Raw genomic sequence first — 17,707 nt, forward strand, 5'->3', positions numbered from 1 at the left:
ATTCAAGCCTGAAAATATTAGTTACAAGTTTCAGACATCTTTTTTTCAGTCACATGCTTTTGCTGAAAAAACCCCTATTTGTAGTGCTAGAAAAAATTAAGTCCATGTTATTTACTACAGACCTAGACAGGGATTTTTCCTGTGCTCTGCAAGCTACATAGACATCAAAAATATTCTATAGTAATAGTTGCAGTGATGAGTTAGTACCTAGTTCTTACTTCTGTCACAGGATTTCCAGAGCTTTCTTCAAAGCATAGTGCAATAAACACTTTTTTTAAACCAAGTGCAATAAACACTTTTTTTAAACCAAGAATATTTATTTCCTTTATATGTTACATATAATATTTTCATCTCACTCCCACAGTTTCTTTAATGAGAGTCCTTGAAAGCCAACATAAATATAGCCAAGATTTTAGTATAGAAAAGAACTGAGGTAGACTACTTAACTCCAGAAAAAAAAGAAAAGAGGCTTTTTATAAAGGAGAATTTCATCGTTAAAAATGAAACAGCGCCATTGAATGACTAAGACAGTGTTATTCTGGATCTCAGTATGAGACGTTTCATTTTGAAAAGTGATTGTTAAGAAATCAGTTGGGAATTGTGTGCAGATTTCAATGATAAATGTTCATTGAGGAAGGAAATACAATAATTTACATTATTTGAGAACAATTCAACATAGTTATTGAGTTTACAGATTGCTCTAAAGAGATGTCATTTCTTGAATGTCAAATCTAAAAATATAGAACTTTTGCCATTTCTTGGGATTTTGGGAAATACATAATTTGAGCCCTGTATAAAGCAGAATAGATGGCCAAAGGGGTACATATAGCCATCTGCTCTGGAGTTTTGTGCCAGGATAGCTAGATCCATGCTGCTAGCTTAGAGTTTGCTGTGGCTGGGTAAAATCTAGGAGTAATCAAAGGAGTTAATCCATTTACTTTAAGAGTGTAGAAGGTCTCATTATTGTGCTGTCACTAAGCTAGGCTGGACTGTAATTTACATCTTTCGTTAGCAACGTGAAGAGTTTGTTTTATTTTTGCTGCTTTTTTACCTAGTGCTCTAACCTGTGTGTAATATTCCGCCCATGCTCCATCTCTGAAAGTACAAACTGGTGGTTGCAATAACTGCTGTTGATGCCTTAGGCCTCTGTTTTTAGGTAGTCCTGAAAAGGCATCGCTGTAAGGAGAGAAAAAGAAGTTGCATCTTTTCAGGCTTGTTACCTGATAGAGGCGGATTAACAGGCTCTCAGCAAAGGAGCAGCCTCAATTTGTCCTTACTGCTTTAGTTTTTTTACAATCCCATCCTCTTCTCATTCTTTCAGCAGTTTTTATGAGAGTTAGGTGACATGTGTTTGTTCTAAAGGATGTAAAAATGCAGTTTCTTTTAAGTGACATAGATCAGACAGGTGACCTGAACACCAGAGAAACTTCTAGCAAGGTTTACTGGTGACTCAAGTAGTGAGTGTGTAGATCTGTACCAACACATTGTACAAAAATCTGCCAAACGTGAATGTGGAGGTCTCATTCAGTAAATGAGAGCATTGATCTCTATAGAATTAACTGTGTGTATTTAAAAGTGGATAATAGTTTTTGTTAGCTTTATGATGCCTTTAGATTTGTTGGCCTTGAGATAGAGCAGCCAGCTGAGATCAAAGGAAGTAAGTTAGCAGCATCTTCCTGAGCAGGCTAGTAGAGCTTCCCTCTTTGAAGCCTGGAGATGCAGGATCCTAACCTGGTGTCTATAGTTAGGCTTGAAAGTTGAACTGCTTTAAATGTTCTGCTCTCATGCCATAATCTCAGCATTAAACCTAGTCCATTAGTGATAGATTTTTTCTTACATGCTAATTCAGTTCATTTTTCCCATAAGCATATAGTTCTGCTGTCATTGTCACAGGTAGATCATTTCTGCTTTGCAGGTGATTAGAGTCCTAACAATACTTTCACTGCTTTTTGCACATGAGAAAGATCTTAAATTCACTGCTTTTGAGTAGTACAGTTCTGGAAAGGTTCTAGGTTGCTTTATCTAGTATTGGCATGCACCATCACTGAAAATTCTGCAGATGCAGAAAAATGAAGGGAGCATTTTCAGCACTAACAAAGCAGACCCAGCCTGATTTCCACTCTCACAACTTTTGGGCTCCTGCAGTGTGAAGTGTGTACTGCCATGAACATCTGGATCAATTCAGGTCTGATATCCTAAGCAAAAGATGTGCAAAATAAACATGGCAATGACACATCTTATTTTGCTTAACAGTGCCATCACAAAGCATTATACTTTCTAGCCAAAATTACTGAGGGTGGGAACTCAGAGGAGCTTCATCCCAGTGTTATTGATAACTATTGCCTAGACCAAAAGACGGCATCATTTCCAGGATGCAAAAGGAGAGAAAACTTTGCTGCAGAAAGATAACAGAAAAAGTTTGGAAAACTAGAGATGAGCTGGACTACCTGGGGATAGCAGGAGCAGTTGTTGGTTGTTTGTGGTTTCATCCTGGAGAGCCAGAACCAAAGTGATGGATCACATTGCAGAGAAATATGGGCTGGCCGAGCACCAGGTATTTTCAACCTGCATTTAACCCAGCTCTGCATATGATCTGAAACACCTTGCTAGGCAGAGGGGCTTGTTAGATTGGGAATAGTATGAGACTACAGCTGAAGTCTCACACTGCAGCCACTTCTGCTGGGTGTGTCTGGAAGGGGCCAGGAAGCTGCAGTGTAAGTCCTGCAGTGTTTTAGGGAAAGCTGGCAGACCTGCAGGGAGGCTGTATGAGAGCAAACCCTCTGCTCTTCCATCCTCTGCACCTTTTGAGGGTTCAGAACTGCTCAGTGAAATAATTCTTATGACTGCATAATCCTCACAGGTGTTCTAGCCCCAAAGCCTGGGACTCCACAGAGGGGAGGGACAGCACAGGTTTCAGTTTACCTGGTAAATGTGGCATCTGGGAGAAGACAGCAGAAGGCATCACAGAAGCACTTTGTTCTTCCCAACACTGTATCAGTTCCCTAGCCTAAACTGTTTATTCTTTTGAGGGAAGGTAACTTTCGTATCTGCTGTTGGCTTCCGTAGCTACCAGCACTTCTTTGAAAGCAGACAAAATAAAAAGTAGAGGAGTGCTTTTGAGACTGCAGTGCAAGCTCTTCTGCTTCTGTTTTGAATTTGTGCAGAGCGAGTGGCATGGACATTTTCATTCCTTTCCAAGGGGTGGTTCTGGCACGAATATTCCTGTCCATACCACAGTCCTAGGACAAACAAGTTTTTCATACAGTGCTAATGAAAATGCCAAGTGTCTGTAGGAACCCTATGGGGAGCTAAGGACAACAGATCAGATAAATACCTGGCTGCTTGGGAGTGTTATTTTTACCACTGCAAAGGCTCCATGAGCTCAGTGCCTGAAAAACAGAAGCTTTTAATATTAAGACAGACTGGATGCTGGCATGCAGAGCTGTAGCCATTTGGGGCTGGGAGTGAGTCAGCCCCTGCAGCTGAGCACTGGGGCTGAGCGCTGTGCCTGTAGGCAGACAGGGGCGGAACGGCTCGGCAGGGAACACGGGCAGCAGCAGGGCTTAGCAAATCCATAAAAAATGGACCAGAGTGACCTCAGCTAGTACAATCTTCCTTTCCTTCTCCACCTTCTCAAGGAGAAACACCCTTAGGGCTGTACAAAGAGTGTGTTGTTATTGTCAACCATCATTCTTTGCTGGCGAAAGGACAGTTCCTCCTATCACCTCTTTATGTTTCTCCCTGTTCCTCTGGCCCCAAGAAACTAGTTGGTCATTATTTGGCACGAAAGTATTTCCAGTCTGAACTAATAAAAAAGTGGGGGAGGAGGCTTCTCATTCTGTTCTTTCTATGTATTCCTATAAAAAAGATGTGTTGCTGCCTATCTATGGCAGCAGTTTGTTTTCTCTTGAATTTTAGTCGTGTTTTTCTTGGTGTCCAGAGGGTAGTTGTCATAATAAAGGGAGGGATTGCCAACGGATTGTCTGAATGCTCTTCACACACATCATGAAAACATCATCAGGTCTTTGTGTGTCAGAGTGTTGGAGGGGAAGGCACACATGGTGCTTGGATTAAAGACATTGAGCAATGAGAAAATGTGCTTTTATGCATTTGGCCCCCGGCACTGACTAATTATCATTTGTGCCAGCAAGTTCCCTACACAAACAGTTTGGTCATTACTTCCTGCAATTCTTCTGTGTGAAGTTAAATCATGGATCATGTCAGACCAGGACTGACATCAGTGAGGCAACATGAATCTCTACCTGGACAATGTACAAGCCTTAGGTTGTAGCCTTTATTCCCAAGGGAAGCCAGTCTAGCCTTAACTCCCCGCAACTTCCTCCTCCTCGGGCACTGTGAGGGACATAAAAAGCCATTTGGGCACCCCTTTGGTAGCATATGAAACATGTCCTGGGAAAAGATGCTTCCATTTGGTATGGAAGTCCTTAAATGAAGGACTTTGCTTTAAATTTTCACTCTGCTTCCAGAAAATAAAAAAGCGCCTTAGAATGGATTTTGAGTGACATACCTGGCTTGTCTGTGCTCTGATAAATCTTCATTCCTCTCTGATAAAACATCTTTATTTTTGCTTTTTTCTATATGAGGAGATGTAACTCTGCAGCTTTGCTAAGTCTTATTTGGTTGTATCCCTCTCCATGCAGAGTATTCTACCTCTGTGGTGGAACTGCAAGCAGGATGAGAATCACATGTATTTTAGGGCTTATTGCATTGTCAGGAGAATAAAAAATTATCTCAGAGTCGATAGGAACGTACATGAAATATTGCAATGTCAGACCTCATCTCATATGGTAAACCTTCTTTTCCATTCCTTTTTAGGCTACTTTTGATTTCGGTCACGCTGCTGTCTATTTATTCAATACATCTCCTGTTGGTGTGTTCAAAGGAAACAGGTAATTTAAGATGCTACACCATTCAGTAGAATGTAAAAATCAAGAAATGACAAGTGTTTAAATGAAGCCAGGTGCTTTGTGTAAGATGGGGATTTTCTATCACTTTGCTGACACAATAGGAAGGCCTGATACACTTTGAGTCAGAAGCCTAGAATTAACAAGAATTTGAAGAATTTATGGAATGGCAATGGAGAACAACATCACTGTAAAGAGAAATACTTGTGACAAAGAATGAATTCTGCTGCCCAGCAATGTTATCTTCAGTGAGCTAGAAGGAACAACTCATATAGTTTCTTTGCATTGCAAATGAAATATAATGTATCTTTGCCTATGGTAAAATTTACCTGGAAATACAGTTTGTCCTTAGTGGTTAATGTGAAACTCCTGATAATCTTTGTGGTGGAGTTTTCTTAGAATAAAATAAAAGGGAACAGTTCCTTCACAGAGAGAAGTGTAACTGTAACACAGATACACTATCTCAACACAGAAATTGGAAGTTGCCTACAGTATTATGTCAAATGACACTGTGTTCTGAAGTCCAAGAGCCTCTTTCCTTGTTAACAATGTCTAAATGTTAACAATGTTTCCTTGTTAACAATGTCATATTTAAAAAATAATCTGTGCATAAGAATACTGTAATATTTAAATATGCAATTTGGACATACATGATTACTGTTATAATACGTATAATGGCAGCAACTGCCTATTTCAACTAGGTACAGCTTCCTCAATGTGGTTACATTTGTGTCCCATTACACCCAAAATTTAAATCCTGTTTTCTGTGTTGCTGGTACATTTAAGCTCAGACTTACTTTTTACACAAACTTTAAAGCAGAAATGTCAGCTGTAAGGTAATATAGAGAAAACCAGATAATGGGATGCATTTTAAAAATCTATCCCAAAAATCATCTGCCCAGTATAACATCTGCAGTATTTCTCTTTCTGTTCCTATGTATCTCACCATCTTCACAATGCCCACTACTCTTTTTATCAGCCTACATCACAGACAAGTAAAAAAAAAAAATTAACATAAACACAAACCAATTAATAGAGGAGTTTCACAAGCTTGACAGATATTTGAAAAGAAATTTTAGTTATCTTTTACACCTTTGGCTGCTTTACCAAAAACATACAACACTGAGAATTCACAAGTTGAGGCTTTGTCATTAGAAGCCATAAATGATCCTCTAAACCAGTGGCTGTCCTCATTTGATCATTCAGTCAAGGCAAGCAGAACTGCAGAATGGCAGTAGTGGTCCAGGCTGCCTGGACTGACTTGTGGAGCCTGCTGTGCTGGGTTTCTTCTGGAGAGGAGCCTTTCTACATTACTCTCATTGCAAGTGCAAAACTTATTATGCTGGGATGAGGATACCAGAACTTAACATGTCACTTGGGGTATAGACAGACTCATTAAAAGTGTGTAATACTCTCTTTAAGAGCTTCCATTTCAGAAGTCACTGGTAGCCAACAATAACATTTTTAGAAGTCAGGAAAATATACCTACATAATTTTCAGCCCTAGAAATTACAAGAGCTCCCTATTTACTTGCGAATGGTAGGTTTGGCTGCATAGATGGGTGCTTGGCTGAAAAGGAATCGTAAATGCTTTGACTCCACAGCTTTCTGTAGTGTGTTTGTTACCTTTCTCCTCTTCTTCTCATGCAGGCTGCATGGTGTATGAAAAGCTTGGTGAGCAGATCTTTGGTACTCCAGGGAAAATGATTGTCTTTGGATCTACATCTCTTCAGAATATTGGAGGTAAAGGAAATAAAGAATATTGGAAAACAAAGGCTAGGAAAATCTCAATAATTTTACAGCTGCAAACAAGTCAGGTTCCTTCTCTCCATGACATCCAGAGACCTTCATGCTCCTCAATATAGTTGTGGCTATCATTTTGCATGCAGCCCTTTAAAAATACTGCATTACTGAGTGATCAGTAATTTACAGTCAGTCATAGTTTGGGGTTTTCTATCATCAGACACTGATGTGGGAGGGAGAAGGTTAAGGATGCTTCTCGGTACTTGTTCCACAAACTATTTTACCCATTTTCTAAAATTATCTTAATTCTTCCTCCAGCAATGTTGAGCTATCTCTTCATAGTCAAAAATGAGCTGCCTTCTGCCATAAAGTTTCTAATGGGAAAAGAAGAAACTTTTTCGTAAGTTGAATTAGTTCTGATACTCAGACTGTAGAATTTAACATTGTATAGTAAAGTTTAAGCATATGTTTACAAAAGCTTTGAAGCATTGGATGCCCTTTAAGTTTGTCAAAGTAGATTTTCACAGGAATATCTCAAGGAGTTAATAAAAGACAAAATTGGGAAGGAGACGATGGATAGGGAATGAAACTTTAGTTGCCCTTTTTGCACACCAGCTTTTCATGAAGAATTTTGTTATATACAAAACTCTTATCATAGAATCCAATATTTTACAGTGTTAGGCAACACTTGGAATATTGGGAACAATGCAAGTTAAGGATGTTATGTGTTTCCATGAGTTCTCAGTCTCTTACATGATTTTGCCCCTGAAACAAGGTCCACAGAGTGAAATTCTTTGCTAGTAGCATATGAGCACTGCAGAATATTTATATAAATATAAATATTATAATGTTATAAGATTTTTATTATAAGATTTCTGCCCCTTATCGTTCTTTGGCATTTGCCAGCTACTATAGTAGAGGGGTAGCATTTTTTTATACCAGTTAATACCCCTTGCACTGGATTATATGGTGTGCTGCAGTGTAAGAGAAGGTTGTAGAGATAGAGATTCCATTCTTAGGCTTTCCTACTGTACTGGACCAAGCAATGGAAATAGGCCATACAGAAGATCACTAACACTGCCCCTTCTCCTCTTTCTTTCTTTACAGTAGGATGCAAAGCACTTTGGTAGAGGAGATGCAGACTTGGGCTAGCTAGTGTATGCCAGCCTGCTGGAGCCTGTGTTGCTGCTCCAGTCACGTGCCTGAGTGGTTTGGCAAATGACTTGTGGTGGCCCCTCAGCCCCACTGGGCTCTCTGGCCCACTGTGTGATCTTTCATTGTCCTGGCAGGGTGGCTTGTGTCAGGTTACAGAGGTGGTGGTTCTGCCTCTCAGACCCACACACTGATCTCCATGGTAGGGTAATACTTTGGTGACTCTGGAAATCTGCCCTACCTGAGTCAGAGCAGTGCCATGGATACCTAATGTGTCTACAAAGCCAAGATGTGATCCTTTCTCTCCTTTTTTGGGAACTTGTAGGGTAAGGAGACCAAAGATAGTTCTGTAAGTATAGCAATCAAAGAGGATGGCTGAGTGAGGAAAACCAGAAAATGTTTAGGATGTGCTCATGGTATGGTTTTTTATTGTTTTATACAGGGAATGGTACGTGGATGGGCGGATTCTTGTTGTCGCGGTGACGCTTTTTATAATCCTCCCTTTATGTCTCCTGAAGAACTTAGGTAAGATGAAAATGCCATCATGAGAATCAAAAAGAGGAACCCAGATATTGTGCCACTGATGGCCAAACTGACAATTCAACTATAATAAGAAAAATATGCTCTCATTGTTATCTAAGCAGCCTCCCTGATCCAGAAATAATCTGTGTTCTGTGCATTTTGAAACAAGTAGGCCTAAATTATCACAGTGATTGGGCTCAGTATTAACCAGCTTTATCCACACAATTGTGGAAATTGATTTTACAAATTATAGTTAAGAGGGTCTTCATTTCATAAGGTAATTCAATTTTATGTGTGGCCCATAAAAACAAGTTCACAACTGGTGAGATTACAAAAAATGTTACTTTTCTATCTGCATGAAAATTTTTACTGGTGAGGTTAATTGGAAGTATTGGACTTTGAAGTAAGATATGTACAGAGAATTGCATTTTGAGATGTGTTTGAATCCAATTGCAATGGCAGTAGGTACACAGTACTTTTTAAAAACCATGCTGGTAACATTTGGCACCAAAGTCCATTTGGGATCTTCTTTTTTGAGACTCAGCTGACATAACTCAGGGAACCTGAGTCATATTCAGATTGCAATTGCACACTTTCAGGTTTTTTTCAATTATCATAGCCTCTTTTAAAAGTAAAGTTAGTTAAACTGTGGTAAAGGTGACCCTGAGGAAGTCACAACAGGTCAGAGCAAAGCTTAGGCTTGCCCAAAAGCTAGGAGACTTGAAAGACTTTGGGAGACTCCCACACCAACAGGACATGCTCTTGTCCTGCCCAGAAGTTCACAACACATATTGAATGTTTGGAAAATTTGGATGGATGCATGGAAAATTTGAATTTTCCATGCAGAAGCAAAAAGCAGTAAAAACCAAGATAAGACTAATAAAATTATTCTGTATGAGACTTCCTCTTAATTTCTTTCAGGATACCTTGGCTATACCAGTGGATTTTCATTAAGCTGCATGGTATTTTTCCTGGTAGTGGTAAGTTCAGCTTGCTTTCTTTGTTGGATCAATCACTTGGAATCAGAATTATTAAGGTGTCGGCGATGAAGAGACTGGAAAAGTCCAACTGTCAACCGAGCACCTTGTTCACCATTAAACTATGTCCTCAAGTGAAACATCCACTTGTGTGTTTTTGAACACTTTTAGGGATAGTGACTCCGCCAGTTCCCTGGCCAGTCTTTCCAATGCTTCACAACTATTTTCATTTAAAAAAAAAAATTCTTAATAACCAGTTTGAATGCCCCTTGGTGCAACTTAAGGTCATTTCCTCTCGTCCTGTCACTTGTTACCTGGAAGAAGAGGTTGAGCTCCACCTGGCTACAGCCTCCTATCAAGCAATTGTAGAGAGTAATAAGGTCCCTGCTCAGCCTCTTTTTCTCCAGGCTAAACATCCCCAGCTTCCTCAGCAGCTCCTCTTATGACTCACTATCAGCCCTTTACCAGCTGTGCTGCCCTTCTCTGGATATGCTGTGGCACCTCAATGTCCTTCTTGTAGTGAGAGGCCCAGAACTGGAAACAGCACTCGAGGGAAAGCCTCACCAGTGCTGAGTACAGGGTATTGGTCACTTCCCTAGTCCTGCTGGCCACACTATTGCTGATGCAGGTCAGGATGCCCACAATTCCACTGATATTTCAATTCTAATTTGCTTTTCATTATTATTTTAGCAATTAGCTATCTTCTCCTCTTATTCTAGGTTATTTACAAGAAGTTTCAAATTCCCTGTGATGGACAAGGGCTAAATGCAACATCATCTATCCTATCAAATAGCTCAGAACATACGTGTAAGCCAAAGTATGTTATCTTTAATTCCAAGGTATGTTTCTTTTTATAATACTTACTTCTAATTCACATAATATATGCACCTACACCCCATATTCTTATTCTGATCAGCACCACAAAGGGCCTGATTCTCCATGGTTCCACCTGTGATCCAGTGGTTGATGCACAACGGGTGTCCTTGCCCAGTGTTACAGAGATGCCATGGTGAATGTGTCTCCTTGCAGTCTTGTCCTGCCCTGGCAGCAGATGTGTTAAAGCTACGAGCCCAAGCTACCACTGGACAATAACTGCTCTCTTCAGGAGATTTTTCCTTTCCACTGCTGCTTACTATCCATGCTGCAACTGTGCCTTTAGGATGTTGCTTAGTAGAGGCTAAGTAGGTCACATCTCCATCCAAAGCCCAAAACCTCTGTCCGGCACACAAACCACTTCTTTGTAACAGGGTACATGTTTCTGTAGCCATGCAGTGAACTGGATTGTGAAAAGGATATGGTTGAAAGGTAATCCAGCAAAAATTTGGTTGCCTTTCAGCTGGATGCTCCCCTCCATCACCACACAGCTGCAGAAAAAGTTGGTCTAAGAGAATGTGAGAGGGCAGCTGTCTCTACCTGTAGGAGCAGGAGGATGGCTCCTGTCAGCTGTGCTGGGATGCAGTGTTCCTAGTGAAACAGCACCTTATCCATCAGGGCGTGGTCCTCAGGGCCTTAGTCGCTTTCATAGGGAATGTGCATTTATAGCAGAGGTGTGCAAAATGTATATTTTTAAAATTTAACCCACCAGCTTCAGTTGAAGAAGCCAAGTGAAACACTTTTCTTTGGCTGTGGGTAACCATCACCCCAGATCCATCATGATGAACCAAGAATTAGTTAACTTGTTGTGCCATGGCAGCTTAGGTGTAGGTATATTTCAGTAAATTTTGAAGGGCAGTCTTCTTCTTCAGTGTGTGTCAGCATTTGCCTCAGTGCCAATGGAGGCACCTCAGAAGGATCAGTCCATCTGAATTAGGAGCTGAACTGCAGAGGCTTGCCCTCTGGGCCAACAATTTGCCAGTCATTTTAGCAGCTTCAGTGTGTGAGAGGAGAGACAGGAGAGTTTCACAGAACAGAAGGACAACTGAGGTTGGCAGAGACCTGGAAATCACCTGGTCAAACCTCTGTGCTGAGGTAAGGCCACCTAGCACTGTGTCCAGGCAACTTCTGAATATCCCTACAGATGGAGACACCACAACAGTACTGTTCTGTGAGTGAGGGAGAGGTGGCAAAGGCCTGGGCAAGGAAGGACCTCCGGAGAGCAACCAGCACATTTACTGAATCTGTCAGGCCTGGGGTGCACTGTAGGATGTCTTGTGTGGGAAGGGGATGCCTGTGACCAGCACAAGCAGATCTCAGAGGGCAGGACAGAGCTGTGTGTAGAATAGACTCATGTTGTCCTTAGAGGAGGACCTATAATTACCTATAATTTCAGGTATGTGACCTCTGCTCATACCTCCTCCCTCAGGAGAACAGAAGTGTCTGAGCACTGATACCATTTTTGAAGTTTGGCTGAGGACTGAAACCCACCCAAGTTGTTAGTGGAGAAGGGGCTGAGGTCCCATTTGGAGGCCTTCTGCCCTTTCTGGTGACATAATGGTCTTTCTCTTTCCCCAAGAAAAAGCATGCTCCCTCCACAGCTCTCCTGGTCCTTTTGTTGGCCTGTGAAATAAGGGATTCAGTCTGGTACCTTGAAATATCCATTTCTTTGTAAGTTCTGCATTCCTGTTCTCTTTTCTTACAGTCTGGATACGGGCTTCCTCTTCAGGACTTCAGCCTTAGCCCCATGGGTGTGCACCCCTCTCCATGCCAAGGCAGGGTAGCGTAGCCGTGACCCACCATACGTCCCTTTCACGCGTGACACTGTGACACTGTGCTAGTGATGGTGGCACTAGCTGGGCAGGCAGACCCATCCCAGGGGGCAAAGCCAGCAGCAGCGTGGCAAAGCCAGCTCTGTGCTCTGTGAGCACAGTCAGTGCTGCGCTGATGCCACCAATGCAAGACTGTCCTCCTGTTGAAAGCGCGCTGGTTTCCCCATTTCGTTAAACACATGCTAAGTGACAGGTCTTCTGCCTTCTCAGAAAGGCTCTCAGTGTTTGTTTGAAGAGTCCAGCGAGCTTGGAGCTGAGGTAGTTAGTTGAACATGGAACATTTCTTCAGACCACTGGGGAAAATACTTCTTCTTAACTTATTTTCTGAAATTCTCTCTGAACAGACCGTGTACGCTTTGCCCACCATTGCTTTTGCATTTGTGTGCCACCCATCAGTCCTCCCGATTTACAGCGAACTTAAAGAGTAAGCCTTTTTTATTTTTTTTAAACAGTTTATTGTTTTGACCTGTTTTACATGGAAAATGTTAGCACAGAGATGCTCTGAGTCATTTGTACCACTCAGAGGTGTGCTTTAGTAACACTCATCAAGTGTGGCTGTCAGCTAGGAAATCTGGCCTCCCAGGCATACTGTGCCCCTGGAGCAGGGGCGAGGGAGGTGGAGAATAATGCAATACTTGGGAGTTTTCCCTGGAAATACACAGCAGCCTGGGGAGAGCCAAGTTCTGCCAGTTGATATTTGGCACAGGAGAGGCGTGTGTTCCGCTAACAGTGTTTGTTCCACAGCATTAGTGCAACTGAAAGTCTGTTGCAGTACCAGGAAAATAAAAGTGCTTCCAGCCTTACTGATACTAAAAGACCTTTGTTGGTACTGCTGTCTCACTGACACCTCCAGCTAGGATGGGCTGTGGGGAGCTGGAGACCAGCTCTGCTGTGACACTGCTGACAGCCCTGGGCAGCTGCAGTGGGGTCCTGGGCCATGGGGGAGCCCCAGGGGAGAGGTCAGGGTCTGTCAGACCCATGACTGCACTCAGACACTTGCTGGGTGCTTTAAATTTCAAGTCACTTGAGCAGGTTCCAGGTACCTGTTAGGGCAACCTTGTGTGGGTTTAAAAGTCTGACTTTAGGTACTGGAGTGTTCATGCTTCAGAATAAATATCTAAAGATTAAATGTTTACACTTAACCTATTTTACAGGTCAGCATAAATGCAGTATTTTCTGCCCATGGGGACACAAATATTTCTCTGCAGTCATTCAAAACATTTTGGGGCTTTTTTCCTCTCTTAATAATTTTATGCTTCCTTCATTTTGACCTTTTAATTTAATTACCAAAGTGTTTCAGGGTCATCCTGTCTCCACATGGCTTCACTGTTTAAGCAGGTACAGACATGGAGCAGATCCACAGGTCACACCCACTATTTTTTCACTTAAGCCCCAAGAAGGGTCCTTTTCCCCAGTCCTTTTCTTCCTTGTGCAGCTGTCAGTGAGTTTCTGTTTTAAATGAAAATGTATTCATGAGTCTCCCCAGAATTACTATGCTTATGCAAACACCTAATACATTTTGAAACAGCTATGGAAAAATCCAGCCCAACCATTCTTATGTGTTCTTTTCTTGTTCTTTCTCCAGCCGTTCACAGAAAAAAATGCAGTTGGTTTCAAATATCTCATTTTTTGCCATGTTTCTGATGTACTTTATGACTGCCATATTTGGCTATTTGACTTTCTACGGTAAGTATGGGGTTCTTTACTTATTGGAGTAGAAAGGGGATACATGTAAAATCAATAGTGTATCCCAGCTGGAAAAGAAAGTCCCATCCACTTATATTAAAATACTTTTCCAAATAATTTTCCTTGTAGTTCTCATATTGTAGGTATAAATCCTTTTCTCCTCTTTCTCTGTGGATGAAATGCACAAGTGAAAGTATTATTTGCAAAAGGCATTTTTAAAATATGAGGGAGAGATTTGTTTTACAGAATTGAGGATTAGCCGGGCCCCGCTAAGATTTTGTTTTATTCCAAGGTCCTCACCTGAATGATGTGTGCATTGGTAATGGCTGAAGCATGCATATTTGCAAAAGTTGAGACAGATTTGAGAGCAGGTCCTAGGAAATAAGTAACAAATTGGCCATCACAGCTTTTTCACTTTCTTAGTAACACTTTCGTCATAGAGGCAACAGACCAAATGTTTTCTCTGTGTCCCTAGAGCTGACCTCTTAAGGTCTTGGTTAAACAAACTGGCAGTGAAGGTGGGGAAGCTTTGAGTGTTGTCCCAGCTCAGCCACCGAAGGATGATTATCTCAGTGTTGGAGACTCCCACCCTGTCTCTTTCCATGCATATCAATTCAGTAAACAAACAAATTATATTGTATCACTAAAGGATACAATATGCATGCCCTAAAGGCACAATTCTTAAGTAAAGTAAGATAAAATAAGAATGTTGCCCAGGAACTCCCATATTCCAGTATCATGAGAATGTTGAAAAGTAGTGTTTTTTCCATGGACCATTAAGGGGTTACAAGACAGGTGACAAAGCTGATGTTTGCCTTTTACCTCAGAGCCACCCATCAGTCTTCACCACCCTATTCTAAGTGGCATTTTTGTTACAACCTCCTCATTCATGATAATGTCCCTTGTGAGCCATCAATTGCAAGAGAAAAAAAAAAAGTAAATATGAAATGTGGCTTTTTTTTTCCAAAGGTGTACCAAATCTCATATTTGCTTTCTCAAACTCTCATTCTGATTATGAGGCCTTGAGTATACATGTGTTGAAGTAACTTGAGGTCATCTGTTCTAATTTTCCCAATGAACCCACAAATAGGCTGCAAGTGACAACAGCATCAGCCGTTCTCATCCAGCTGCTCCCATCTAACACATTTTCGTAGAGATGCATCAAATTAGCAGCCCCAGGGAGCAAGTGGGTGTAAATCAGCATGGACCCCTTCGCTTTGGCAGGGAGGAGATTCTGATGTGATTGCCCCAGGGATCTGAGGAGGCAGATCTGTGGCGCTCCTCTCTGGGAAGCTCCCACATCCCTCAAGGACGAGGGTCTGGAGTCCATGGAGGAGGTAGGGGCTGCGTCCTTCTGGCCCTCCTGAGGGGGAATGGCGGAGGAATCCCTGGGGTGTCTTGTGTGCCTCTCCCCACATTAGGCATCCCTGCTCTCCAGCACTGACAGCCCATAGGTGGAAGCTGTGGAGAGCTCTGCTGGGGCTTCTGCAGTGTCACTGCAGTGACAGGCTGCAAAAAAGACACTGAGGGAATGTAGAATTCCTCCATAAAATTCCTTCATTCTTCCCCTTGAGACCAAAAAGACCTTACCTTTCATATGTTCACTTACAGTGTTCTAACCCTCTTCTCTACCCTTACCTGGGTAAGAACAGTATTTTTATTGTGACCATTTCTTCTTTACACCAATAGTACTTGTCTGTTTGCTGTGTTCTCAAAAGTGTTGCAGTGATGACTATATTTACATTGCAGAATTACAGAAAAGAGGTGTTTTTCTTCCCCTAAAAGGTCACAGTGTGGTTGGGCTCTGTGGTGTATCTAGCTGAAAGGAAAACAGACCTTCAACTGTAAGCCTTGCCCTTCACTTCCTACCTGGCTGCAGCCCGTGAGCGGTACAGAAGTTGCAGTCTGTGCTTGCAGGAGCAGAGTAAGCTCTGTGTTGCAGAAGCTGTGCATGTGCCCGGCTTGAAAACCCCACTCCTGATCTGCAGGGAGGTGGGAGAGCGTTTTCTTTCTCCTGGTGGGGATTCAGGCACTGCCTAGGTGGTGTTGACCTGTGGTCTCTACCCAGAAGGGCGCCCTGGGGGGAGTGTAGGCATTTTGCCACAGAACAGATCCCTCTGCCTCCAGGAATACATGAGGTTTTCCCAAGTGCCAAAGATGGTAAATTAGACGTGGCCACTGAGTTCCCTTTAAGAGCTGTTATGTTTTACCACCAGCTTTCTAAGATTAGCAAGCAGAAACAAGGGCCTAAAAAGGGGCAGCAAGTGTGTTTGGTGGCATGCTTAACAGCCACCCCTTTAGGTTATTGCTCCTGGATATATAAAAATTACAAAGCAAACATGTAGGTCCCTCAGCAACTTGGTTTTCCTGCTGGTTAGTACACGCAGACCTGCTCTGCACTATTTATCACAGCTTCAAGGCAACATTTTGGCAGGAGGTTGTATTAAAATATTGCCAGCACCTCCCTGTTAAGCACCCCCTGTGATTTGTCTTGGCTGCTGGGGCTGCTGGCCAGCGTGGAGCTGAGCTGCAGGCTCTGCTGGCAGCCCTCAGAGGAGCTGCTGAAGGATTTGAGTGCAAATGTCAGAGTGTCCTGCTGAGAGCTGACCTGAGATAGGCTTTGTTCTCAGTTGAGAACAGGGGCACTGCTTTTTGCTGGAAGTTTATTTGCTGTTTAAACGAATTTAGCTCAAGACCTTGCAGTTTATGTTAAGTTCAGCCATTGCAGTGCATGTGTTTATTTTTATATCATTTGGAACTTTAAAAAAGTCCACAGAACCAATTAAAAATAGCTAATTTCACTTCACCTATTTTTGTATAAATGTATATATGTAAGCAAGCTTTCGTGTATGTCTCACTGTTGTCTTTTCTACAGTGAAAATTACCTTAGACTCAGGCATGTGCTGTCATGAATTGAAATGCATTCCTAAATCAGGCCTCCAAAGAATTAATCTGGAATAATGGGATCATTGGGATTTTGTTTAAAGTGCTGTATTAACTCAAGGATGTTTCATTCCATACTCTTTTGTTTACAGATAAATCACTTGTTGTTCAAGAAGGCTGTTGTTAAGCAATGATTTTTGTGGACTAATTGCCTTTTTGCTAGAACACTTACCTTACTGTCTTTCCCATAGAGAATGTGCAGTCAGATCTGCTTCACAAATACCAGAGCAAAGATGACATCCTCATCCTGACTGTGCGCTTGGCTGTGATCGTGGCAGTGATTCTCACTGTGCCAGTGCTGTTTTTCACTGTAAGTAAAAAAGGTCTGCATGGTTTGGAAGTTGGTAACAGCTGTACACAGCACATTTCCTCAAACCACAATCCAGTGGTGGCTGAGACTAGAGTGTTGCAGCTACAAAAAGAGCTTGAGCTTGGATTAGTCTTTTCTCATGCCAGATGCCCACTAACTTCTGGAGAAGTTCTCTATACAGTAAATAAATAAATCACTTTTGGTCTTAAATCTGTTTTAAAATGAATCCACAAGGATCCTCTCTTATGTCACATCACTTTACTGGAGCAGGCTCAGAGGTGAAGTTCCTTTTAAAGTGCAGAAGGATTCAAAAAGGCATGTTAGAAAGAGAGGAATATCCTACTGCACATGCACATGTACCTACAGTTCTGAAATAAAAATTACCTCAGGCAACCCAAAATTTCTGACAGATCTATGCAGCACTTGTCACATGAATAACCAATTAAAATAAACATGGGAAGCTCATAGACTGTTCTTGACAGAAAACTTCCTCTCTCTCTCCCCCTACAGGTGCGTTCGTCATTATTCGAGATGGCCAGAAAAACAAAATTTGACTTATGCCGTCATATTTTTGTTACTTTGGTTCTTTTGATTATCATCAACCTGTTAGTCATTTTTATCCCATCGATGAAGGATATTTTTGGAGTTGTAGGTAGAGTATCCTGGTTTTGTCCTCCTAATAAAAAACAGTTGCTAATCAGCAACGCAATAATTAGCTGTTGCCGACAGTTAACAAAACTCTTTC

At 41.8% G+C, this 17,707-nt stretch overlaps 1 protein-coding gene across 2 annotated transcripts in view; it reads left to right on the forward strand.

The window, feature by feature from the left end:
• Positions 1-17,707, forward strand: part of SLC38A1 (solute carrier family 38 member 1) — a 42,781-nt gene that overhangs the window by 17,732 nt on the left and 7,342 nt on the right. For both annotated transcript variants that reach the window (XR_013182423.1, XM_054631292.2), the window contains exons 5-14: positions 4,837-4,910; positions 6,575-6,667; positions 6,986-7,067; positions 8,262-8,344; positions 9,263-9,321; positions 10,038-10,157; positions 12,368-12,447; positions 13,609-13,709; positions 16,844-16,962; positions 17,473-17,614. Coding sequence is in view for 1 of the 2 variants with exons in the window: in XM_054631292.2 (XP_054487267.1) it covers positions 4,837-4,910; positions 6,575-6,667; positions 6,986-7,067; positions 8,262-8,344; positions 9,263-9,321; positions 10,038-10,157; positions 12,368-12,447; positions 13,609-13,709; positions 16,844-16,962; positions 17,473-17,614 (953 nt within the window). In the remaining variant the exon portion in view is untranslated. The remainder of the gene's footprint in view (positions 1-4,836; positions 4,911-6,574; positions 6,668-6,985; positions 7,068-8,261; positions 8,345-9,262; positions 9,322-10,037; positions 10,158-12,367; positions 12,448-13,608; positions 13,710-16,843; positions 16,963-17,472; positions 17,615-17,707) is intronic.

The sequence above is a fragment of the Agelaius phoeniceus genome, chromosome 5 (assembly GCF_051311805.1).
Source record: "Agelaius phoeniceus isolate bAgePho1 chromosome 5, bAgePho1.hap1, whole genome shotgun sequence".
NCBI classification, from domain to species: Eukaryota; Metazoa; Chordata; class Aves; order Passeriformes; family Icteridae; genus Agelaius; species Agelaius phoeniceus.